Here is a 26,171-nt window from a genome sequence, read left to right as displayed (position 1 = left end):
CTCTTGACTCCTTCAGCCTCGTAACCTGCTAGTCACTCTCCCTTTGCACCCTCAGGATACCAGACAGTCGCAGAAACACACATACAGCACCCCCATTAAGCTGACTTTTACTCCATAGCTTCTTTGCTCATGCTGTTCCTTCTGCCTGGAACGCAGATCCCTTATTTCCCTCACCAACATCTATAGCGTTTTCTCTAGTCACACAGCCTGCCCGGAGGGGAGCTCGGTGCCCCTGCTGTAAACTTTCATGCTGCCCATCCATGCCTCAGCCACAGTTCCAGACACGTCAGTTTGAAATTAATGAGGTCAGTCTTTCCTACTAGTTGGTAAACTTCCTGAGGACAGGGGCAGTGCCCCTTAAATACTTAATATATAGTCATCCTATTTTTAGGAAATCTCATCCACTGTTATGGGTTTAAATAAGCAAATTTAAATAACTTGGACTTCATATTGAAATAAACAACTTCATTACTCCTGCATGTTTTCACTTTTGCCTATGTGTTTTATAAGGTCATCAGAGCAGGGATTAAAAATGTACAAAGGCTTCAGCTGCCAAAAACCGCAAGTTTTATTAAATTAATTTTTAAAAGTAGATCTTAGCACAGGAAACAGGGTGATTAAATTAAAAATATAGTTGTGATGCACCAAAGTAAGGAGAGAGTAAATATTCAAATGTTTAAGACTACAGAAAATCAGAATACATTTCGATAGTGGTTTGACTTGGAAAATTTTGTGAAAATATTATCCAAAAGCATTTTTAAAAATAAAAGCAGCTTCTCATTCCTTTTGTTTTTTATTACTTACATTTTATAAAAATCGTACCATTTTTAAATGGGAGATTAGCATTAAATATTCTAAAATCTATCAACAGTATCCCTCAAATCTACCCAAACATTCCTCTCTACTTTCCAAGATGTTTCCTCTTATGATTTCCATGTTCTTCTCGGTTTAGCTCTGACTCAGAAAGAAGGAACTTTTCACTTTGTATGTCAATACCCAAACTATCTGACCTTCAAGGAACAGAAGAAGACCACAAGTTTTGGATAAAATGTGGTGCTCCTGTCACTTACTCATTCAAGTAATTTGGGGGTAATTTAGAAAGTATAATCTAAAGTTTAAAGAATATTATTAGTGTTACCAGAGGCATAACAACAGCATCTGGCACAACTGGCATTTAATGAACACAGAAAGAGAACCACACAGCAATTTAACAGTCAAGATTATGAATGACTCCAAAGAGTTTATGTTCTTCTGACAAAGTCCTACTCTTATGGTAGTTTTTTATCTCCTACTTCATCATCCCTTTGTGCAATCTCTCCTAATTATATTTTGGCTTACAAATCTGGTTTTGTGAACTGTGGTTATTTTTTTGAGAAGGAAAACAATTTGAGGTATTTCAAAAATTAAAACACGCTTTGCTATTTTCTCCAAGCGGAGGATTATCGGACCCTTCCAAAGGGTTGGGCACTGGCTTTCCAGCTCGGCAAGCACCCTAAGGTAGATCGGATGAGGTGGGGATACATGTGCCATTTGACACTCCACTGAGAAATACATTTGGCCAAAATACAACTGAGAAGAAGTTAAAATATCTTTAAATGTAATATTTAACTTTTATTGGCAAGTTGTAGATACTATAAAAACAGCTCCAAGCTCCTGATAAATATTCCTGAATACTCCCTACCTGTCAGAAGGTGGAGCTCTAAACATATCTGAAATACTGGCTTTTTATATGTATGTTTCAAAAATGTGTGTAATGAGGAGATTAAAGCAGGAATAAAGTCTTTAGAAAAAGGGTTCTGAAGAATATTCCAATTCTCTCAATATAAAATCACCCATATCTCCCAATATGTACATGGTTAACTAACAGAAAGCATATTTAGTATGTTCCTTTGAAACTTCACTATACTGCCTACTATAAAAATGTAGGTATGGTAATTCAAAATAAAAGATAAAGTATATTTAAGAAACACAGTTTAAAAAATCAGGACCACTTAGTTGAATGTCAGCAAGGTCGTTAACACTTACAAGCATCTCGGATGTAGAGTAACATGGCTATGAAGATATAATCAACCAAACTCAGGCTGAGGCCATCAGCAAACAAGGCATCCCAGACCACCAGAAGATCCTGCAGGGGGAACTCTCGTCCAAACAGCAGCCGTACCCACCGTCTGGGAAGAAACAAAACCCAAATTCAGAAAATAGTACTTTTGAGAGTAATATAAAGAGGAATCATTTTCTCCTGTGACTGTAAAAAAATTATAAATTTTAACTGATCACACTGAGCAAATATTATATATCAAAAATATAATACAGTGAAATCCAAGTTTTAAGCTTTCAAATGAGTTTTGTAATTTTACAACTAGGCCACAATCATTAAACTTTATTCCTATATGTATAAAACACAAGTATGATATTTGAAAAGGGTAGAAATCTTTCATATGTATTAGAAATCACAAATTTCAAAAAGGCAAAGAGAAAAATGAATGTAGTTTGATAGTTGCCTCATACGTAAGGTTATGAATTAAAAAATAACAATATTCCAAAATTTTATATTATTACTGACCTTTTTTTTGTTAACTAGACTTTTGCAAATGGTCATATGACAAATTACTACAGCCAAACAGAAAACTGCATTCTCACATTTCACTCCTATGTAAAAATATTCATTTTAAAATTAAATGTGGAAAAAACAAAAGATATCTGTTTTTGTCAAGCGCAGACAGTTATTTCAAATGAAACATATAAGGATACTTAATTTTTAACTTCAGAATAGATATACCTTATCAGTGAGGTTATCTTTCTAGGGGTAGTTTTCAAAACACAGTCAGTTTTATGGCCAGGAAAACGAACACTGATGCTACAGAGCAGACATAAAAAGCTAATAGGAATACTAAGCAAGGTCTGTCTCTAATTTTATATCATAAATAGTAACACCTCAGACTCTGAGCCAATGCTAAGCTATTTATATCTAATTCTTACAAGAAAATTAAAATAATTCACTTTGATATATTTTTATCCATTTACTTCTAATTTTATATATATGGCTATAATTTCCTTACACAAGCCTTTCTCTAAGGAACTTCAGCTAGAAATCTGTGTGATTCTGGCACATAGCAAAGACTCAAAAATTCTAAATTTCTAGTACCACTAAATAGTACAGAATAGAGGAGATTCTTTACAAATTAGTTAAGAGATATTATTACCTCCTTGCAAAATTCAAAACCAAATATAACCATCTGTGAGGTTAAAGTGAGGCCAAAAAAAAAAAAAATTCAAATACTGCTTTTTTTTCAGGGAGTATTACATTTAAGGAGGAATCAAAAAGCTGTGACAAAATACTGTATAATCACACATACGCATCACAGTTTATTAGGAACCATATGATCAAATATTTGAGTTCTTTTATTAATATTACCAAATTAATCAACAGAATAATTAAACTATTTTCAACTTCATCTTAAATTATGTTACTCAATTTTTCAGGAAGAAATTTAATGTCTAAATGACATTTATCCTTTAAAAAAATGGTATAGTATTGCTTAGAATGTTTATCTACCTTTCAGTTCTTACCTCACTGCTAATATATGAGAGGTGACTAACACAAAATATATATATGTATATTTTGTCTAATATGCTTGTATTTATGTGGTTTAGAATGAAACATTATTTCTCCACACACTTCTAATTCTTACAAATTACAAATGCTAATATTTACTGTTTTAAGAAGTACCAAAATATCCCTAAATTAAACAGGTTGCTCTTCTTAATTACAAACAATTAACTGGTCTTGCAAAGAGTGTCGGGGAACCAGAGAATGGGCAAAGCAAAAAGTACCTGGATTAGACCATCTGGGGGACCTGTTTAAGGACCTTTAAACTGATAACTATCTATATCTGCGTTAGTAAGTGACTAAAATCACTTAGAACATGGTTATCCAGTTATCCAAGTGACATAACTGATGAAACATTCATCAATGAAAAAAACTGATGAGGGGCGAATGTATAACATGGTGACCATAGTTGGTAACACTGTATTGTATCATTGAAATTTGCTAAGAAAGAAAGAACTTAAATGTTCTCACCAAAAAAAAAAAAAGATAAATATGTGAGATCATGGCTAAGTTAATTAAATAGATGGAGGAATCTTTTCACGATGTGCACGTACATCAAATCACAATGATGTATGCTAAATATCCTACAATTGTATGTGTCAATTATACCTCAGTAACGCTGAAAAACATAAGTAAATAAATAAGAATTATCTTGGTTTGACGGATAGGCAAATTTTGGCAATTTGAAAACTGCAAATTCTGACATTTAAGTGATTCCTCCTGGTTCAAATCTGGATGCCAGTACAAAACTCAAGGATCACACCCGTAAAACAACACTGTGCCCTGAATGTGGCCCCTTCCCTCCTGGAGGTTATTTTAATGCTGTCCTTATCTGAATAAGCCCATATGGTAACTGCTGCTGCTATTTCCCAAAAGACATTGCTTTTGCTAGGCCTTCTTATGTGTAGAGAACATTTTTTCTGTGTGTTTTCCAGGCTATTGAAAGCAAAATGCCTTTTGAAAAAAGGTGACATCTATCATATTACAATAAATATCATTTATCAAAAAAAAACCCCAAACTAATGAAGGTTAATACACACCACGGATGAGAATACAATGCTATCTTTATCCCTCTTCCTTAAAGTTCAAATTCCTCTCATTTTCTTAGGGACAATCACATCTTTGGTTTCATCACAGATAATGCATCAAAAACAAAGGAGTCTACTTTTCAGAAATAATCTATATTCCTATTATTTCTATAACAAAATGCCCAGTTATTGCCCAAACCCCTTCTCTTGCAGCTTTCCTGCCATTTGGGGTTGTGTTAGCTTAGCTTCAAAAACCACCCTGCAGATACATATGTGCCGCAGTTGCCACCGCAGAGCTGTCAGGAGTGGGGACTGAAGACACCTAGCAATCTACAGTGAATAAAACATGCCTTCAAAACCACACAGAATGTACGTCTTCAGTACTTTTATATTTAATGTGTAATCTGTGATGTGCCGCTTTATAAATATTTTACATTGCTTTATTTTTGAAGTTTCACCTTGCCAAGTACACTGGTAAATAATTCCGGGGCAAGGACCAAAGCGTGTGAGTGTGTGTGTGTGTGTGCGTGTGAGTGTGTGTGTGTGTGTGTGTGTGTGTGTGAGAGAGAGAGAGAGAGAGAGAGAGAGAGAGAGAGAGAGACACAGAGAGAAATAGAGAGAGCATGAGCCAGAAAGTTCTCTGTAAAGAGCTGTGTACACTTTGCTAAGTGCTTTACGTGTTTACCAAGGTCTTGTTAAACTCACTGTAAAGCCACCTGTCACACTACTGACAAGGAAAGGTGGCTAAATTGGAAATACAGGAATTCATCTGGGTAATGGCAGCATAAAAATAATTCAGGAAGTGGAAAAAAACCCAGAAACACAGAAGGAAAAAATTCATTAATAGGTGTCTAGCAAGTTTCTTTTATATAAAACTGTTAATAAGTTGTACATGCAAGGATATTACATTAAAGCAAAATATAGTTTCCTCTATTTTACCTGCAATTATAGGAAAATTAAGGCCAAATTCTCAAAATATTTAAGGCGTACACTGTATGACTAATGGAACGCTTTGGGACCAACAATGACCTTATCAATAATTTAATCATTTTTATCCCAACTGGGTTTAGTTCATACATATATTCACCACACACAAAATTTCCTGTGCTATTTTGGACTTTCTTCATTGAGCTTAAAAACCAAGAAAAAAATCAGTTCTTTATGGAATGAGTTACCAATAGAAACAATTTCAGTATGCTTTTGTATTCCTAGAAAGGAAAACTTACTCTAAGAAATGAGGTCCTGTAAAGAAGTCACTCCTAAAATTAACATGCTTTTATTGCAGTTAAAAATATTTAGCAAGAGTTTAAGTTACACTTAAGGGTAGCATTAAACCTTTCTTTTAGTTTCAGTTTAATTGCTTGATACTATTAATCTTGCTTTATGTATGTTACACCCGCAGATTGCAATGCTCGTAACCTATACCTTGTATTATTTGTGAAAATACAGTAATTCATTTTTTACCAGACTTACTTAGTAATTAAAATCTACACAAACCAAAAAGACCTTCTGAAGTATTAAATTTAATAATAAACCACCCACAGACAGGACAGTCTCCATGTCTGCATTTATGCCACTATTCTCAGTTTTAAATTTCTGTGTAATTAAGCTGTTATCCCCTGGGGATCAGTGATTCCTGATGGTGTTATTGCTTGGTGAATGACCCATGGAAACACCAAGAGAAATACATTTTTTACTGATCAGTTTATGAAAATGACCAATTTGACTGAGGTTTAAATAAACAATTTGACTGAGGCTTAAATAAACATAGCCTTAATCCAACATGGCTGCAGTGGGTTATACACGCAGAAAGCAATTTATACACTAGATCTTCATTTCTTTTTTCTTCTGAGATATGGGTACAGCCACCTTGGAAGAACAAGTAAAATGGAAAAGGTATATTCAATTTAATTTAACAAACACTATAGGGGCATCTTGAGTAACCTGTGATCACTGGGTAAGCACATTGGAACACAAAAGAGCAATGTTAGAGTTTTGCTTAATGATATTAATTTTGTCTTTTGCCTTCTGTTCACTTGTACTTTTCAAAACTAACAGTTAATTTTTAAATAATCCATGCCTGGTAGAGAAGAAACACAGAATCCAAATTCTGCGTTTGTGTCAGAGAAAAACAAAAGCAAATCAGAAGTTCCCATCTCTGTGCCTGCCTTGACTGAATTTAGGCTCTTCTTATACTGGGTTCCTTTGTACTCAGTTCTTTTTGAATTAATTTACCGAGTTTTCCTTTATGTCAACTCTGTGAAAACAGTCTTAAAATTAGAACCAAATATTGTAGTTATTATAATTAGGGTCACAAGGCAGTCTCATCTTTAATTCTAACTTCTTTGGAGAGCAAAGCCACAAAAGATGGAAGCCAAAATAAATCATCCCCCCCCCCCAATTTCACGTTTATTCTTTTTCTGACAGCTCTGCAGAATACATTATTGGAAGATGCTTAGCCTGTTGGCTATTTTTTCAATCTATTTCAATTTGGTCTCCTTAAAAATATTTGGGATCTGCATGTGTTACAGAAAGATCTGAATACTTCAAGCCCATCAAACTCTGCTGCAAAAACTGAAGGAACTGCAACTTCAAATTAGTTATTATCTTTAAGGAACTCAAATTTGCTTTCTAAGTGCTCCTTGTAATACGCAGGTTGAAGCCAGCTTGAATTTGGCTTTCTGGGAACACGTGTTAACCCTAACTTAACCCCCACAGGATAAGTACACGGACTGTTAAAAGCGTATTTTTGACTTTGGGGAAAATTCTCTGTTCCTTTCAGTGGGCAGTACATAGCCCTTTATTAAGGAAGGTTTCTTATTCCAAAAATAAGTTCCTAATAATTATTACCCATTCGTACTGTAATTTATTCTCTTTGGCAAGGGTCTGAAGCTGTTCTGTCAGAACAACTATAATACACCCTTTGCAAAAAGAGCCTGAATGGAAAGCAGAGCCTTGTGTATCTATGTTTCTTCAGCGGTTCAAGATGCTCTAAGAGTGTGGGGCACAGAGGATGACCATCACATGTCTTGAGGCTGTATAATCCTTGAACGTTCCCTCTCTCTCTCTCTGTCTCTCTTTCACACACACACACACACACACACACACACACACACACACACACACACTTCTTTCAGAGGTAGACCTGCCATTTGGATTACAAGTATGGTATATCGAGGAGTAATTTTAGGATGTATGATTTACCAGCAAGTTCAAATAAAGCTATTGAAAGGTGGTCATACTCCAATATCGATTTAGCTGTATGAATAGGATGTGCTCTCACTGAGAATCCTATTGTACACTCCAACCAGGGTGCAGCTGGAATCATAGCCCTGACTCAAGAGAACATGGGGGTAAAAGCTGCTATGAAGTAATCTCTCTACCCGATCACTTACTTGGGCTCCACTACAAGTGAGCTACTGGGCATCTCCTTGAGAAAATTACTTGGAAGCCACTCCGACCTATGAATAACAGCATGAAGAATTCATGGATGGTCGGTGGTCACGTTGGGACACTTAATTTTAGGCTCTGTGAATACTAGTGTTTATTTATACTACAAACAAGTCTTACTTCTAGGAAGTCTATAAATAGGCTTTGTTCTGTCATTTTATCTTCAGGAAAGGGAGTTATGAGCAAGTCGGTTTTCTGAAAGAGCACACACCGTCTTCCTAAAAATAATTGCTCCTATCCTTCCCTAATCTGAAACTCATTAAAAAACAAAACAAACCTTGTGCGACTTTATTTATTTATTTATTTTTTGAAATTGTCATAGGCTATTTCACATACCAATGAGATCTTAGCCTCACTGAATAACACTTTTCAATTTCCTCTGCATAAATCTCCTAATACACTCATATATATTGTTGGAGGAACTAACAAGGTGTAACACTAAACTAAGAAATATCATCAGGATCCATGTGATTCAGGGTGGACGTAAGACCGCACGTCTGCAGACCGGTCACACGTCGTGAAGAGAGTCAGACTGAGCCCCTTCCTAAGAGGCAGCAGCGGTGCCTGGTTTCTATGACTTCTTACCGCTTACCTGTAGCTGTAAGCACCTTCTGGGAGTGGTTTTCTCGGGCCCTCTTTTCCTTCTCCCCCTCCCCGCCTTCGCACAAGGCGCCCCGACCCTGCCCAGCTGTGCGGAGGCTAGGACAAGTGCGTCACTCAGGCCTGATGCTTACAGGTTCCATATCTATTCTGTTCCCCCATCACACTGTCCAGAGATGAAGGCACTGATAAACAGATCCCAGCTCAAGGGTTAATTACTGATAGGTTGGTTTGGTTCTTCTTCCTTCTGCAGCAGATCACAAGCTCCTTGGGGTTATTTGGTGCTGGACAGAGTAGGGGAGTTAACAAATGTTTATTAAATTAATATGAATCCTCCTTCCCAAGTCAGCTCTTGTTAACCAGTGATCTTCTTGACCTTGAGCCTGCATCCTTGATCTCTCATACGTTTCCTAGCTGCTCATCTGACATTCCCCTGGGCTGCTCTCCTCTCTGTAGGGATCCCTCGACACACATACTGAATAGTAAGTGATCATACCTATGAAGGAATCGATCAAGGCCTCCTAAGCCCTCTCTCTTGGACTTTCTCCCTTCACTTCCTGTACTCTGGCTCCCTGCTTGCCTACACCTCAGATGGTCTGCAGCTGGGGCCTGTAGTCTACTAGGACCCTGCCCTCAAAATGTGATCCTAGGACCGGCCCCAACATTGGGGAGCTTGTTAGAAATGCAGACTCCCAGGTCCCTAATATAGTCCTACTGGATCAGACTCTTCATTTTAACCAGACCTACAGGTGATCTCTGTGTATATTAAAGTTTTGGAAGCCATGGACTAGGTGACAGTTCCCTGTTTCCCACTCATTTTGGTGCCAGCTGTCAGGGCTCCTAAAATCCACCATGCATCCGCGTATAATGTTATTCTAGGAGGAGAGAAAAGGCTTAAACTGTTGGATGACTCTTCTAACTAGAGTAATGGTCTCAAACTTTAGTATGCATCAGACTTGCCTGGAGGGCTTATTAAAACGCAGATTGCTAGGATGCAACCTCAGAGTGTCAGGTTCTGATCCTGAGGTTTAGATGGGGCCCGATCGTTTGCATTACGAACTAGTTCCCTGGAGCTGCTCACGCCGCTGATCCACAGATCACAGTATGAGAATCACTAAATGAGGTTCTGGTTTCTGTTCACATCCCCCTAGTCCTGGGTGGGGGTCTTCTAATCAGCTTACTCATTGGTTTCGTGGACCAACGGCCATGAAACATCTAATGGCTGGGACACCAAGCACACACAGCCAAACCTCTCTTAACATTCTATCTCTAGTAGTATCTATACTTCTTGCCCCCAGGAAAACATCACCATAAAAACATGATCCAATAAAAAGGAGAGACACAGACATTCGGGAAAAGGAGAAGGCCTCCCAAAGGTTAGGAGAAACTGGGCCACTCTGATTTTGTTTAACTCCCAGTATATTACAAGATGAAGAAATGCCAGAACAAGGCCATAAAAAATTGTGACATTTTATAAGTTAACATTTATAGGTCAATGTTTTTTAAACATAAATTTACTATGATGGTTACATACAACTGCAGTTCAAGGCAGAGCAAACACTCTTAAGTTTGAGGCCCTCTGTGTTTAGCCCTGAGTTGATGACTCTCCTGGGTTCTCTGGTGATCGGCTCTAACGAGGTGACAGTTGGGATGGGACAGGACGTGGCCAATAAGCTAGCTGCAAGGAGGGGAGTGGCCAGTGCATACAAGGGGCAGAGAATCCCAGTGCCACCAGGACCCAAAAGGGCACTCTCTTACTCCCCATGCAGAAGCCCTACAACATTGGGAGCCTGGCTGAATGGCCAACGATTTGGTGATTTCTCTTCTGTGTGACCCATGAACCATTCTCACCCCGAGGTTCTGCGCTATCAGTATGCTCAGACGGATCTGTCTCTAAAAGAAAACATGCATTTAAAATGTTTTACCTGGAAAGATAAACAGCTAAACAGTAAGAGATGTCTGCCCCAATGGTATCATTACTACCAGCCCCACGATGACCTGGTAGAAGAGAGATTTCAGGATAAGGGAGCGCCCCTGGAACCTCTCAGATCTCCACGCGCAGTTGAAACAAAGGAAGACCACCCAAACAAGGGCAAGCGGAGGCTATTTATTCAAAGCTTGCTATAGCAAGGGAATCAGCTACCATCACTTGTGTTTGGCAAAGGATCAAAAGCAGTCAGGGGAGTGGGAAAGCTTTATTAGTGAATCACAGAGAAGGCTTCAGGTCTGCCTGATTGGAGGCTATAAGGATGGCGCTGGGCCGACCAGAAGAGGAGCCTCATTTGTGATTGATTTGGGGAGCATATTAGCTTTCTCTGTTTGGTCCTGAGTTGGAAGCAGGCAAAAACAGGGGAGTTGGCAGTCACTGACCAAGTCCTGACTGTTCCAGGCTGATTTTGCTGCAGAGGTTGTGGCTTGGCTTCTTGCACAGGTCAGTGCTCTCTTGTCCTAGATTGCCTGGCCAGCGTTCACTTTCTCATTCAGTCTTTCTTTACCGACTCCAGGCTGCTCGGCCTACGCCCATGCCTAGTCTAGAACCAGCTACAGTTTCAGTTTCACAACATTACTTTCTCGGGTAGTTCTGAAGTCTAAAGGGAGACAATTGAGAGGCAGTGGCAATGGGTGTGTTTCCCTCTTTACAAAGCTTTATGGAAAGCATGAAATAGTGAAACGTAAATTCTATTCTCTATATAATTAGAGAGGAGTTGTGGACCCCTTTGAGAATTCAATCAAGTTGATGAACCCTCTCCCCTAAAATATACACACATCCACACACATACTCATGTGCAAGCCATTTCAGGAGTTTAGCTGTTCCATGGACCTTAAATTAAGAAGTCATGCTCTGTATTATTGTTTATTTTACTTTAGAGGTTTATACTGCCATGGAAAGTTATACTCTACTGAAAGGAATACACAGCCTCTTTGTGCCTATTTCAAATTATCTCCTTGCATTTTAAAGGAACAGCATAACTTCTTTCTTCCTGGATTAAGTGTCTGCTACTGAGGAGCTAATCTTTGTGGCTCAGCTGGTTGAACAGCCTATAATTCAGCAGCATATTGGAAAAGTGTCCATGATTGGCAATTCTCACCTTTACTAAGCTGGAGATGGAACAGCTGGGGAGAGGGCAGTGGACATCCTTCACTGACTTCCTCTCCTGGCTCAGGCTAGCCCTGATCTGACCGTAAGTAAGGCTGCTATGAAAAACACCCAGGATCTTCACTTAACATGTATTTCCTGAAATTCAACTGTGTAGCAGGCACTGTGCTAGGCCCTAGATGGGATGAGATGCTGACAACTTTCAATGATTAACATGGAAATTATCCAAAGTAAAATTCTAATTCAGTCAAAGCCCTACCAATCTGGGTTCCCACGGTCACTTTGTATTTTTCTGTGCCCCCTCCCCACTAAGTGCCTCAATCAACCAGGGTATGTTCAGGGAATGCAAACTAATTGGCAACATTAGCACAATATAGTTAGGAAGGTAAAAACAATTTAAAACACCACTAAATACATTTCAAAGTCAAGTATTAACTGTTTTTGGACTACCCACCATTTGGGATTATATGTGCCCTGGTTCCTGTCCATTAATGCAGATAAATGAAGAGCGGAATGTATCTGCACGGGGCCCAGCTGACTTACAAGGGGGCAGGAGTCAGTGAGGGAGAAGGGCAGTCAACACCCACATAGCTCAACTCAAACCCTCACAGTTACCTTTCTCTAGTAATGGAAGCAAAATGGGAACAAAAGAGGGTTAAAGAGGGGTGGGCTACTCCACTTTATCCCTGGCTCCCTAGCTAACAGCTGAAGTTTAGTGCCCAAACAACTTTACAGTCAACTCTGTGTGTGTGTGTGTGTGTGTGTGTGTGTGTGTACATTTAAAAAATATAGGGACAAATATACACCAAGCCAAAAAAAAATGCATTTTCTTATGCGTAGACTTCATAATTTATAATGGCAAATATCATGCATTTATATGACTTTTTTGATTTCTAGAAGTACTACCAAATACATGATCTAAAAATTAGCCTTAACTCTCTAAAAGTGGTATTTCTTCAAGTGGTCTGTGGAATATAGGCATTAAAATCACCTGTGGGAAAATGCATGTTTCAGAGACAGGTGATGACTTCGTTGAGCCTCCAGTACAGAATGATGGCTCCAAACAGGCAGGGCAGGCAAACAGGCAAACATGTTACAGATGTCCAGAGGTCCCAACAGAGGTCCATGGCCCAGCCTGAGCACACCCCAATCAAAAGCAGATTGTAGATTTAGACAATGATACTTTAGCTCCAAGCTCAGTGTTCCACCTACTTTTTTATAATCCTCTGAATTCTCCTCTATAATTCCTAAAGGATATCTAATTCAGATTTATATTTTAAAAACACCTCTTCACATTCATGTCTGAGTCACAAGACTCAGAATGCACAGTAACTACTCTTGCTATCTATCACTACCACAAAACTTAGTGGTCACTAAGTTTTTCTGAGTACAATACAAGAAATGGAGCTTTCTGAAGGACTTACTTTGATAAATCATGATCAGCTATTTCACTAGCACTCCAGTTACATACAATACAGTGGTAATTACAGCTACAGGACCCTAAAAGATTTAGAGTGTTTCCTTTCAAGGAAACTCATTAAGGAAACTATAGAGAACTAAGAACTTACAAAGAAAAATTAATTGCCACTTTTGGTCAGCCTATTTTAGAAAGACTTATGAGGTCTAGATTGTACATTGGGCTAAGGGAGATAACAGAAACTCGGTGAAGTCCAGCTTACTGAGGGCATCATGGTACATAATATGTTCATAAGTTAATCTGCTCGTAAAGCAACTCACATATGAAGCACAAAAACATCCCGTAAAACACTTTAAATTTATTTTTATCAACAATACTCATTTCCTTTCCACATCAGCTAGCAGTTACTGCGGCTGAGAGCTGGTTCTGAGAAGCTACAAATCCACTATCTCAAAGGCAGAAATGCTGCTCTGGCCACAGCCTCCTGTCTTACCAGTGTTCTCACTTCCAAAATTCTTCTATTTCCTGTGAATTACAGTGAAAACTATGTGGGGTTATTATTTTGTTAATTTTGAATAACTTTTTGCAAGGTGAAAAGTAATTTTAACATGTAACGGGACATACAGTGAGAAGTAATTTCCCTTACTATTCCTTGATCCACTCCCTCCAAATCCACCTGCCTAAGTGCAGCCAATGTGCTTCCATAACACAGAGGCACTTTTAGGTACGCAAACGCCTTTTAAAAACAGACATGGGAACATACTAAACCATGTATTTTAAAATTTAACAATATGATTGTTAAAATGGAGAGCATTCCAAATCAGCATTTATAGAAATACTTTATCCTTTTTTGTGGTTGCACAGTATTCCACTGAGTGGATGTATCATGATTCAACCAGTTCTTTTACTTTGATGGCATTTAGATTTCTCCCTTTGTTATTACACATGTCTCCTCTGTATGGGTCTTTGTGCTTGAAAGCACAGTATATCTTGGAAAGAAGGAAATGGTTTACTTCATGTTACCTCAACACTTTAGTTTGATTTTAGACTCTTTGATTACAAAGAGTAGAAGTGAATGATCTCAGGAAAAAAGGGGGCATTTGGGAACACAGTAAAACAGTGGTTTTCAAAGTGTGGTCCCTGGACCAGTAGCATCAGCATTACCTGAGAATTTCTTCAAACTGCAAAGTTTTGGACATTCCCCACCCATAGTTACTAAACCAGAAATCCTGGCAGAATTTGCACAAGCCCTCTGGGTGATTCTGATGCAAGCTCAAGTTTGAAGCCCCTACTTTAAGAGTTATATAACAGAATACAGTTCTGGGCCCCAAAGCTACCAGGGACTAAGAAAGTTTCAGTGACCTCTTTTTCCATCTCTCTCAGGCTACAGGGAGGTCTCTTTTCCCAGGCAGAAATTTTATTGTAATATTGTCAAATTTACCAAACTTTTTTCTTTATGGTTAATGGGTATTTGAATATTGCACCTAAGAATATAAAAATAATAATTTTATTCCAGTTTTGTTTATATCACTGATCTACCCAGAATTTATTTTGGTGCAAAAATAGAGATACAGTTTCATGGTTAACCAAATAGCTAGTTAGTTCTAAAAACTGTACTATTAAATAATCCATTATTTTTTTATTGATTTGAAATTCTACTTTTATCATACATGAAATTGCCATATGTACTGAGGGTCCTATAGGTATTGACCCTTTACCAATTCCAAACTGTTATAAGTATGGTATCTTTACAACACATTTTAACAGGGGATGGGGTTAATGACAAATTTATACCAGAACATTCCTGGCTATACCTGAATGTATAAAAACAAATTTTTTGTAAGTAAAATTTTATTTATGTTTGCTTTTTAAATTGAGGTATAACTGACATAATATTATATTAGTTTCGAGTGTACAGCACGATGGTTCAATACTTATATATACTGCAAAATGATCACCACAATAAATCAAGTTAATATCCGTCACCATACATAGTTATGACTTTTTTCTTGTGACTACAACTTTGAAGATCTACTCTCCTATCTACTTTTCAACATGCAATACAGTATTATTAACTATAATCACATGCTGTATGCTGCATTCCCAAGACTTATTCATTTGACAGCTGGAAATTTGCACCTTTTGTCATTTATTTTTAATTTGTACATGTATATTTTCTATTTTTCTATTTTATAATTTTAATGTTTTTTACTTATTTTCCCCCAAAGAAAGTTTGTACGTATACTAGTTCGTGTCATTTATGTTTTCTTATCGATTCATAACTTCTAGTTTTAATTCCTTCATTTTGTTTTCTTTAGATTTATTTTGCTGTTATTTTCCTCACTACCTGAGATGAATGTATGAGTCACATATTTTTATTCCTTTTTTGTTTAGTAATTTAAGAGTATCAGACTAAGAACTTCTAAGAGTATTGTTTTAGTTAAAATCAATAAGTTTTGATCAATATACTTTAATTACCATTAATTTCTAGAAATTATACAATTTCAATTTTGATTTCTTTTTAATACGAGAGTAAAGATTTTTTTTTTTTTTGCGGTATGCGGGCCTCTCACTGTTGTGGCCTCTCCCGTTGCGGAGCACAGGCTCCGGACGCGCAGGCCCAGCGGCCATGGCTCACGGGCCCAGCCGCTCCGCGGCATGTGGGATCTTCCCGGACCGAGGCACGAACCCGTGTCCCCTGCATCGGCAGGCGGACTCTCAACCACTGCGTCACCAGGGAAGCCCAAAGAAAGTTTTAATATTTTCAGTGATAGGTTTGTCTCGGGGTTGTTTTCTATTTTTGTTATTAATCTCAAGTGTTGTCGTCAAAGAATACAACTTTCTACTATGTGAAATTTACTGAAGCTTTTCTTTGTGGCTACTTTAAAAATAAATATTCTATGGATACATTAATTTCATTCTCTGTTTCTAGTATATAGAGTTCGATATATATTACCTAGGTCTGACATTCAATGTGAATAGTTAGGTTCTCTACATCCCTACTTTAGAGTGAGTTGGCCTGATTTACCATGAATGAGGAGAGGTACAAGTCATTTAGTACTACTGTATTTCTATGTATTTCTCCTTATAGTTTCTGCAACTGTTACATTATATTCTGAGGGGCTTTTTTACGAGGGGGCTGCGGGGAGGTATACAATGATTAAAGAAAGCTCTTCATTATAAACTGTAAACTTTTTCACATTCATAAAATGTTCTCATTTATCTCATTCAATGCTATTTGCTTTAATTCATTTGCTTTAAATTCATTTGTCTGATATGAATATTATTATACCTCATTTTCATTTGCTTTTTTTAGTATGCCTGTGCAAATTGTTTTATTTTCAATCTGTTTCAGTTTCCTTTGCTTCAGAGGTGATTTTCTTAGGGTAGGGTTGGTTTATTTTATTTTTTAAAATAATTTCCCTTTCAGACCTTGTTGCAATAACTGATATGACACATAAAACTGGATAAAATATATGAAACACGCAGACATAAGAAAACAGGCAGCACAGCACCATGATCCTTAATGTAAGGGGGAAAAGAAAACAAGGGGATCTCTGTAACTGGTTTTCTGCCTGGAAGTACTTTTGAGAGCACATATCAGGACGGGGAAACCCAAAGCAATGTGCATTGGTCTTGCTGGGTTGAGAAGACAGAAAGTCTGAGGGAAGTCTGCAGGATATGTTATCTTTAAAGGAGAAAGTTATACAGAGAAAGAAATCAGAGGTCTGCACCAGGGGATCTCCTTAACTTTTTCGCTGAATACTGAGTTGTGCACATGTAGGGTAAAACTCTAGTAGGCTCAGCAAAGAAAAACTACCAGAGAAAGAACTCCTACTGGGGAGTGTAAAAATTGCAAGAAGCTTTTACAAGGCTGGGAAACATCCACGTTCTGACTAAACAGGCTCGAGAGGAATTGGCGTATACACAGGGAATCCAGTGGAAATCCCCAAAGTGCCACGTCTTAGTAGTAGGGCTAAACTGGCCCTTGGGTAGAGGATACATTAGAACCATACTTTAAAAAAAAGTCTAAAAACAAGTATCAAAAAGATCAAGATGATCCAAAAGTAAACTCAACATTCCTCTAAAGGAAGACCACAAAATTCAGAAATTCAACAACATAACATTCAAAGTGCACAGCATTACAAAACCCCACAAATGATGAGAAAAAGTAGTGAAATGTAACATACAACTAAACAACATACCAGAAAGGAATAAGACCAGTTTTACACAAATTCTTCCTAAAAATATGAAAGATGCAGAAACTCATATTGAAGACAGCATTACTGAGGTCCCAAAGACAGAAAATGCAGACCAATATCCACCACAAACATAAGCATGAAGATCCTTAACAAAATATCGTCAAGTTGTATACAAAAGGCAAAGAGATAAGACAGGAAGAAATAAAGTGATCTTTAACTGCAGATGAAATAATTTTCAAACAAAATCCCAAACAATCTATAAAGAAGCTACTCAAGCTAGTAAGTAACTTCAGAAAGGATACAGGTCAATATACCAAAATCAGTTACATTTTTACATACTAGGAATGAACACCTAGAAACTGAAATCAAAAGAATCAGCACCCCCAAATCATAAAGTATTGGGTTGGCGAAAAAGTTTGTTCGGTCAGTGAATACGTTGTTCAATAAAGTTCTTCGTGAAAATGAAAAATGGGTCTTTTGTTTTTACTTAAAACCGAACTAACTTTTTGGCCGACCCAATATTTAGGGATAATAAGTGTAATATTTATAAGCTGAAAACTATCAAAAAATAATGAGAGAAATCAATGAAGACCTAAATAAATGGAGAGATACACTCTGCTTATTGGCTAGAACAGTCAATACTGCAAGATGTCTGTTTTCCTAAAGCTGATTTTATAGACTTAGTATAATCATTATCAAAATCCCAGCAAGATTTCCAGTGAAATTACAAGCTGGTTCTAAAATATGAATGGAAAAGCAAAGGATTAAGAATAACCAAAACAATTTTAAAAAGAAAAAGCAAAATTGGAAGAGTCCTACTACATAATTTCCATAATTTCCATTATTACCTAGATCAACAGAACAGAGTACAGAGTTTGGAAATAGACCTACACATATTTTCAATTGATTTTGCTAAAGATGGTAAGGAAAGTCAATTGTGAAAAAATATGCTCTTTTCACACAATTATGGAATAATTGCACATCCACTATAAAACAATTAAGCTTAGAACTATATTTCACACTTTACACAAAAATTAACTTAAACTGGATAACAGATGTAAAGGCAAGAATTGTAAAATGTCTTGAAAATAAGTAAGAGAAAAATTTTTGATATTGATATATGCAAATATTTCTTAGGATATAGAAACTCTAACCATAAAAGGATAAAATGATAAATTGACCTTTACCAAAATTTAAAATGTCTCTTTGAAAGACACTGTTAAGAAAATGAAAACACGGGCAACACATTGGGAGAAAATATTTACAAAATATGTATTGAAAAAGGGAATATACAAATAACTCTCACAACTCAACTGTAATAAACAAATACCTCAATTTTTTAAAATCACGAGATGCCAACAGGTACTTCACCAAAGAGATGTGAATAACAAACGTATGAAAAAATACTCAAAATGGTTAATAATTATGGAAATACAAATTAAAACCACAATGAGCTACCACTACATAATCACAAGAATGGCTTTTTAAAAAAATGACAAAACCAAGTGGTGACAAGGATACAACTGAAATCCTCAAACACTACTGGTGGAATACTCATTTTGAAAAGCAGTTTGAAAGCCCCTTGGCAGTTTCTTATAAAGTTAAACATATATTTACCAAACAAACCAGTGTCCATATCCTTGATATTTATCCAAGAGGAGTAAAAACTAAGTTCACATAAACAGCTGTACATAAATATTTATAGTGTTTTTTTCATAATTGACTCAAACTGCAAAAACCCAAATGTTCTTCAACTGGAGTAAGAATAAACAAGCTGTGGTACACCCAAACATGGTAATACTACTCAGTAATAAAAAGCAATGTTACCGATACAAGCAACAACACGGATGAATCTTAAATGTCTTACGATAAGTGAAAGAAACCAGACTTAAAAAGCTATATACTACATGATTCTGTTTATATGATATTCTAGAAAAGGCAAAACTATAGAGACAGACTGAAAATATCAGTGCTGGCAGGGACTGGAGTTGAGGGAGGGAATGATAACAAAGGGGCGTAAGAGAAATTTTTTAATTGAAAAATTACTTCTAAGTACTGACTGTAGCGCAAATGTATGTTTTTGTCAAGCTATACGTCAAAAAACTTAAATCAAAAGAAGACAGATACAAGCAAACTGAGTCACAAAGACCTTGAACACTAAACAAACAAAACCCAAAAGGTCAATAAGTAAATAATGAATTTTTTAAACCCCCACCCATGTTAGTATTACAAAGTGGGGAAAATGGTGAAATAGATAAATTCTGTGTGACTGTACTCATTTCCTAGAGCACTAGACATGTAAAGTGTAAGGAGGAAATTTGAGGAACATTAAGTAATCTCATGGAAATATGAACAGGTACTACTACACAAAAATATACTTTATAGATGAGGGGAAAATTTGTTTTGATATTCAGAACACTGATAAAGAGAAAACCTGAAATAACTATTCCAAGACACCAGAGCTGTGTTCTATCTAGACAGGGACACTGGAGGGTAAGAAATGACAACGTCACCGCCACTTTGGTGGTACTTCAAATTCTGGTGTTCTCCAGTAAGCCTGTATTATTTACCTCCCAGAGTTCTCAAGTGGCTATCCCATTTATTCTGAAAAGATTTTTAGCTGCGTTCAGTGGCAGAGACAGAGTAGAGTGTGCTTGCTCCATCTTACCTAGAAACAGAACCTCTCTACTTGAATATTATAAAAAGTCATCTCAAACTGAAAATATCCAACACCAAACTCCTAACCCTCTCACCACTTTTCCTAACTCAGCAAACAGCAACTGCACACTTCTAGTTGCTCAGGGACCAAAAAACTTGGAACTTCCTTTATTTCTTTCCTCTCATACCCCACATTTAGTCCATCAGCAAATCCTTTTGAGTTTTATCTTCAAAACATATTCATAATCTGACCTTCTGTCACCAATTTTAGTGATAGTATCCCAGTCTTCCATCTTGATACCAACTTTACTGATGCTACCACCATCATCTTCTACTTTGATTAACCAAATATTCATTTAATTTCTAAAATTAGTCTTTCATTTAATGAAAAACATACTTGAGGACGTTCAGAAGCACCTAAATACATAAAGCATATATTAACAAACATAGAGAAAGAAATTGACAGTAACCCAATAATAGCAGGGGACTTTAACATCTCACTTACATGAATGGACAGATCATCCAGACAGAAAAATCAATAAGGAAACACTGGCCTTAAATGACACATTAGATTAGACAGACTTAATAGATATATATAGAACATTCTACCCCAAAGCAGCAGAACACAAATTATTCAAGAGTACTTGGAACATTCTCCAGGAGAGATGAAATGCTAGGCCACAAAACAGGTCTCAATAAATTTAAGAAGACTGAAATCAGATCAAGCATTTTATTTGACCACAGTGCTATGAGACTAGAAATCACCTATAAGGAAAAGAAAAAAAAAAGAACCACAAACACATGTAAACTAAACAATATGCTACTAAACAACCAATGGGTCACTGAAGAAACTAAAGTGGAAATCAAAAGAAAATGGAAACACAATGATACAAAATTTAAAGAACACAGCAAAAACAGTTCTATGAGGGAAGTTTATAGCAATACAAGCTTACCTCAGGAAACAAGAAAAATCTCAAATAGGCAACCTAACCTAACACCTACAGGGACTAGAAAAAGAAAAACAACAACAACAACAACAAAAATGCAAGTTAGTAGAAGGAAAGAATTCATAAAGATCAGAGCAGAAATAAATGATATAGAGACTTAAAAAAATAGAAAACTTCAATGAAATTAAGAGCTGGTTCTTTCAACAGATAAACAAAAGTGATATACTTTTAGCCAGACTCATCAAGAAAAAAAGAGAGAGGACCCAAATAAATAATTTCAGAAATAGAAAAGGAGAAATAATAACTGATACCACAGAAATAGAAAGGATAAGAGATTATTATGACATTATATGCCAATTAAAGGGACAACCTAGAAGAAATGGATATATTCCCATAAACATACAATATCCTAAGACTGAATCAGGAAGAAACAGAAAACATGGACAGACCAATTACCAGAAATGAAACTGAATCAGTGGTAGTAATTTAAAAAATCTACCAATAAACAAAAGTCCAGGACCAGAAGGCATCACAGGTGAAGTGTACCAAATATTTTAGGAAGAGGTTAATGCCTATCTGTCTCAAACTATTTCAAAAACTTGAAGAGCAAGAAACACTTTGGAACTCATTCTACAAGGCTAGCATCACCCTGATACTACAAGCAGAGAAAGATACCACAAAAAAGAAAATTTAAAGGCCAATATCACTGATGAACATAGGGGCAAAAGCCCTCAACAAAATATTAGCAAACTAATATTTATGAATATAAGACTACATTAAAAGGATCATATACCATGATCAAGTGGGATTTCTCCAAGGGATGCAAGGATGGTTCAATATCTGCAAATCAGTCAATGTGATACATCATATTATCAAACTGAGGAATAAAAATCATATGATCATCTCAGTAGACACAGAAAAAGCTTTTGACAAAATTCAACATCCATTTATGATAAAAACTCTCAACAAGGTGGGTGTAGAGGGAACATATTTCAACATAATAAAAGCCATGTATCACAAGCCTTCAGCCAACATCATACTCAACAGTGAAAGATGAAAGCATTTCCTCTAAGATCAGGAAGAAAAAAAGGATGCCCACTCTCGCCACTTTTATTCAACAAACTATTTTAAGTCCTAGCCACAGCAATCCGACAAGAAAAAGAAATAAAAGACATCCAAATTGGAAAGGAAGAAGTAAAACGGTCACTGTTTGCAGATGACACAATATTATATAAAGAAAATCCTAGAAAATGCCACCAAAAACTATTAGAATAAATGAATTCAGTAAAGTTGCAGGAAAAAAATTAATGTTCAGAAATCTACTGCGTTTCTATACACTAACAATGAACTATCAGAAAGAGAACGGAAACAATCCCATTTACAATTGCATCAAAAAGAATAAAATGCCTAAGGAATAAATCTAACAAAGGAGGTGAAAGATCTATACTTGGGAAACTATAATACACTGATGAAAGAAATCAAAGTCAACATAAATGGATGGAAAGAAATGCTGCACTCATGGACTGGAAGAATTAATGACTATACAACCCAAGGCAATCTACAGATTCAATGCAATCCCTATCAAGACTAATGACAGTTCTTTTACAGAACTGGCACAAAAATTCTAAAATTTGTATGGAAACACAAAAGACCCCAAATAGCTGAAAAAACGTTGAGAAATAAGAGCAAAGCTGGAGGTATCATGCTCCCTTATTTCAAACTACACTACAAAGCTACAGTACTCAAAACAGTATGGTGTTTGCACAAATACAGGCACATAGATCAATGGAACAGAACAGACAGCCCAGAAACGAACCCACACTTATACAGGCAATTAGTCTATGACAAAGGAGGCAAGAATATACAATGCAGATGTACACTGCATATATAGCCTCCTCAATAAATGGTGTTGGCAAACTGGACAGCTATATGCAAAAAAATCAAACTGGACTACTCATATCATATGCAAAAGTAAACTCAAATTGGATTAAGGACTTAAAGGTAAGACCTGAAACCATAAAACTTCTAGAATAAAACACAGGCAGTACACTTCTTGACATCAGTCTTAGCAATACGTTTTTAGATCTGTCTCTTTAGGCAAGGGAAACAAAAACAAAAATAAACAAATGGGACTACATCAAACTAAAAAGCTTTTGCACAGTGAAGAAAACAATAAAACAAAAAAGTCACCTACTGGATGGGAGAAATATTTGTAAATGATATACCTCATAAGGGGTTAATATCCAAAATATAATATCCAAGTGTTGTCGAGAATGTGAAAGAAAGGTAACTCTTGTGTGCTCTTGGTGGGAATGCAAATTCGTGCACCCACTGTGGAAAACAGAGTGGAGCTTCCTCAAATAATTAAAAACAGAACTACCGTATGATCCAGAAATTCCACTTCTAGGTATTTATCTGAAGAAAATGAAAACACTAATTCGAAATGATATATGCACCCCAACGTTCATAGCAGTATTATTTACAATAGCCAAGATATGAAAGTAACCTAAGGGTCCATCAACAGATGAATGGGTGAAGAAGATTTGGTATATATGTATACAATGGACTATTACTCAGCCATAAAAAAGAATGAAATATTGCCCTTTATAACAACACGGATAGGCCTGGAGGGTATTATGCTAAAGGAAAGAAGTCAGATAGAGCAAGACAATTACCATATGGTCTAACTTATTATATGTGAAATCTAAAAAGCAAAACAAATGAACAATTATAACAAAACAGAAACAGAGTCACAGACGCAGAGAACAAACAAATGGTTGCCAGAGGGGAGGGAGGTGGGTGAAACAGGTGAAGAAACTTAAGAGGTACCAACTTCCAGTTACAAAATACATGAGTCACAGGGATGAAATGTATAGTATGGGAAATCTAGTCAATAATAACATAATATCATTGTATGGTGACAGATGGTAACCAGCCTTATCATGGCGATCATTTTGTAATGTATAGAAATATCAAATCACTATGTTGAGTACTGAGAACTAACATAGTGTCCTAGGTCAACTACAATGCAAAAACAAACAGACAAACCCACAGGAAAAGAGATCATATTTGTGGTTACCAAAGGTAGGGGGTGAGGAAGGAGGAATTGGATGAAGGCAGTCAAAAGCACAAACTTCCAGTTATAAGATCGTAAGTAATAGGGATGTAATATACAACATGATTAATATAATTAATATAAATGTTAAGAGTTCTCATCACAAGGAAAAGTACTTTTCTTTTAGTTTGTATCTATATGAGATGATGGATGTCCACTAAACTTATCGTGGTCATTTCATAATGTATGCAAGTCAAATCACTAAGCTATGCACCTTAAACTTATACAGTGTTGTATGTCAATTATACCTCAATAAAACTGGAAGAAGAAAATTTGAGAGGCAAATATATGCCAACTTCTGTTATAAATGGTGAGGTTTTGGCAGTAATCGAGACAGATAAAAATATCTTCATGGATCTTATTTGGTAGTAGAAAATTACTTCTAGTAGATAATGATTAAGATTTCAATACCTTCTTAACTGATTTCTTTGCTTCTGCCCTTGTCTTCCTACAGTCGATTCTCATCGCTGATTGTAAGGAGATCCTTTCAAAAGGTAAGTCAGATAATGCCATGCCTCCGCTCAAATTTCTCTAACAGTGTATCATTTCAGAGTAAAAGCCCACAAAATTACCAGCACTCACACCCATCCTTCCCATCTTTCTCCTTGATCAAGCTAGAGATCAGTCTCTCTCACTTAACCATTCATCTGCTATTTCTTAAAATTCCTCTCCATATTAGATATCTCTTCTATGAGTTTCAGACTTATATGTACAGCCTTTTGGTCACTGGGCCTCAGCACCTGGGTATCTCACGAGTACCTGATACTCAACATGTCCAACACTGAACTCATTTACCATCCCCCCCCAAATTTGCTCCCACTCTGCTCTCCATCTCAGTTGCCCAAGCAAAAATCAAATATTATCCTCATCTCAACTGACATCCTCCTCCCCCATCCCACGAATCCTGTGCCCTGGTCTCTGTGATAACACACATATGGCCACCTCTTCCCCTACATCTCTATTCTCTTCCCCCTTACTATAGACACTCTCTATACTGCAGATGCTCACTAATCATCTAATGACTCTTTGCATGAGAGAACTTAAAAATAAAAAGTAAAATGTAGTCTATTCATTCTCAAATGTTTATTAAAAACATATCGTATACACCGGGTCCTATTCTGTGTGCTAAGGACATAGCAATGAAGGAGGTAAGTCCCTGCCTTCCTAGAGCTTACACTGTAGTGGGGGAGCCAGAATGTAAACCAATAAATACATAATAAATCGTAAGTGCTATTAAGAAAAATAAAGTGCATAAGGGGATAATGAACCACAAATAAAGTGAGGGAACAAGCCATGGGGACATCTTAGGGCGAGTAAGTGGAAATAATAGAGAAGCAACAGCAAGTGCAAACGCTCCATGGTCAGAACAAACTTGACTTGTTTAAGGAAGTGTCTGGAAGAAGAGGACAGAGAGGTGAAGGGGCCACACGGGATCGCACGGGCCACAGCAGGGAAGGGCTCCGGGTACCATTCCAAATGTGATGGTGCTTGAGACCGAATGTTTGTGACCCCACAAAATTCATACATTAAATCCTAACACCCATGGTGATGGTATTGGGAGGTGTGTCCTCTGGGAATGGAGTTAGTTCTGCCTTCACAAGTGGGATCAGTGTCCTTATAAAAGAGATCCCGCAGAGCTCGCCTGCCCCTTCTGCCCTGTGAGGAAACGAGGGAAAATGGCCATCTATGAACCACCAAACAACGAATTGGCCAGTGGTTTGATCTATGAGAGAACTATGAGAGAGAAATTTCTGTGGTTTATAAGCCACCCAGTCTTATGGAACTCTGTTATAGCAGCCCGAATGAATTAAGACAGATTGGATGCTCTTGGAGGTTTCTGAGTAGGAAACTGTTATAATTCTATTTCTATTTAAAACAGGTCACTGTTGCTGCTGTGAAGAGAAGAGGCTGTAGGGAGACTGGGATGAAAAGAGGGAGCCCAGTTAGGAGGCATTTGCAACAGTCCAGGTGAAAGATGACAGAAGACCGGGACCAGGGTGAGTTGGCCTGGTGGAGTTTGCAAACAAGTGGGGGAGATTGTGGAGAT

General features: G+C 36.9%; 1 protein-coding gene across 3 annotated transcripts in view; it reads right to left on the bottom strand.

Moving 5' to 3' along the window:
- Positions 1-26,171, bottom strand: part of TBC1D5 (TBC1 domain family member 5) — a 530,340-nt gene that overhangs the window by 140,343 nt on the left and 363,826 nt on the right. For all 3 annotated transcript variants that reach the window (XM_024747581.1, XM_024747573.1, XM_024747583.1), the window contains one exon: positions 2,026-2,168. In XM_024747581.1, coding sequence (XP_024603349.1) covers positions 2,026-2,168 — 143 coding nt within the window. The remainder of the gene's footprint in view (positions 1-2,025; positions 2,169-26,171) is intronic.

Source organism: Neophocaena asiaeorientalis, unplaced genomic scaffold (assembly GCF_003031525.2).
Source record: "Neophocaena asiaeorientalis asiaeorientalis breed wild unplaced genomic scaffold, Neophocaena_asiaeorientalis_V1.1 scaffold33, whole genome shotgun sequence".
Lineage (NCBI taxonomy): Eukaryota > Metazoa > Chordata > Mammalia > Artiodactyla > Phocoenidae > Neophocaena > Neophocaena asiaeorientalis.
Note: the sequence above shows the minus strand (reverse complement) of the source record. Positions and strands in the feature narration are given on the sequence as shown.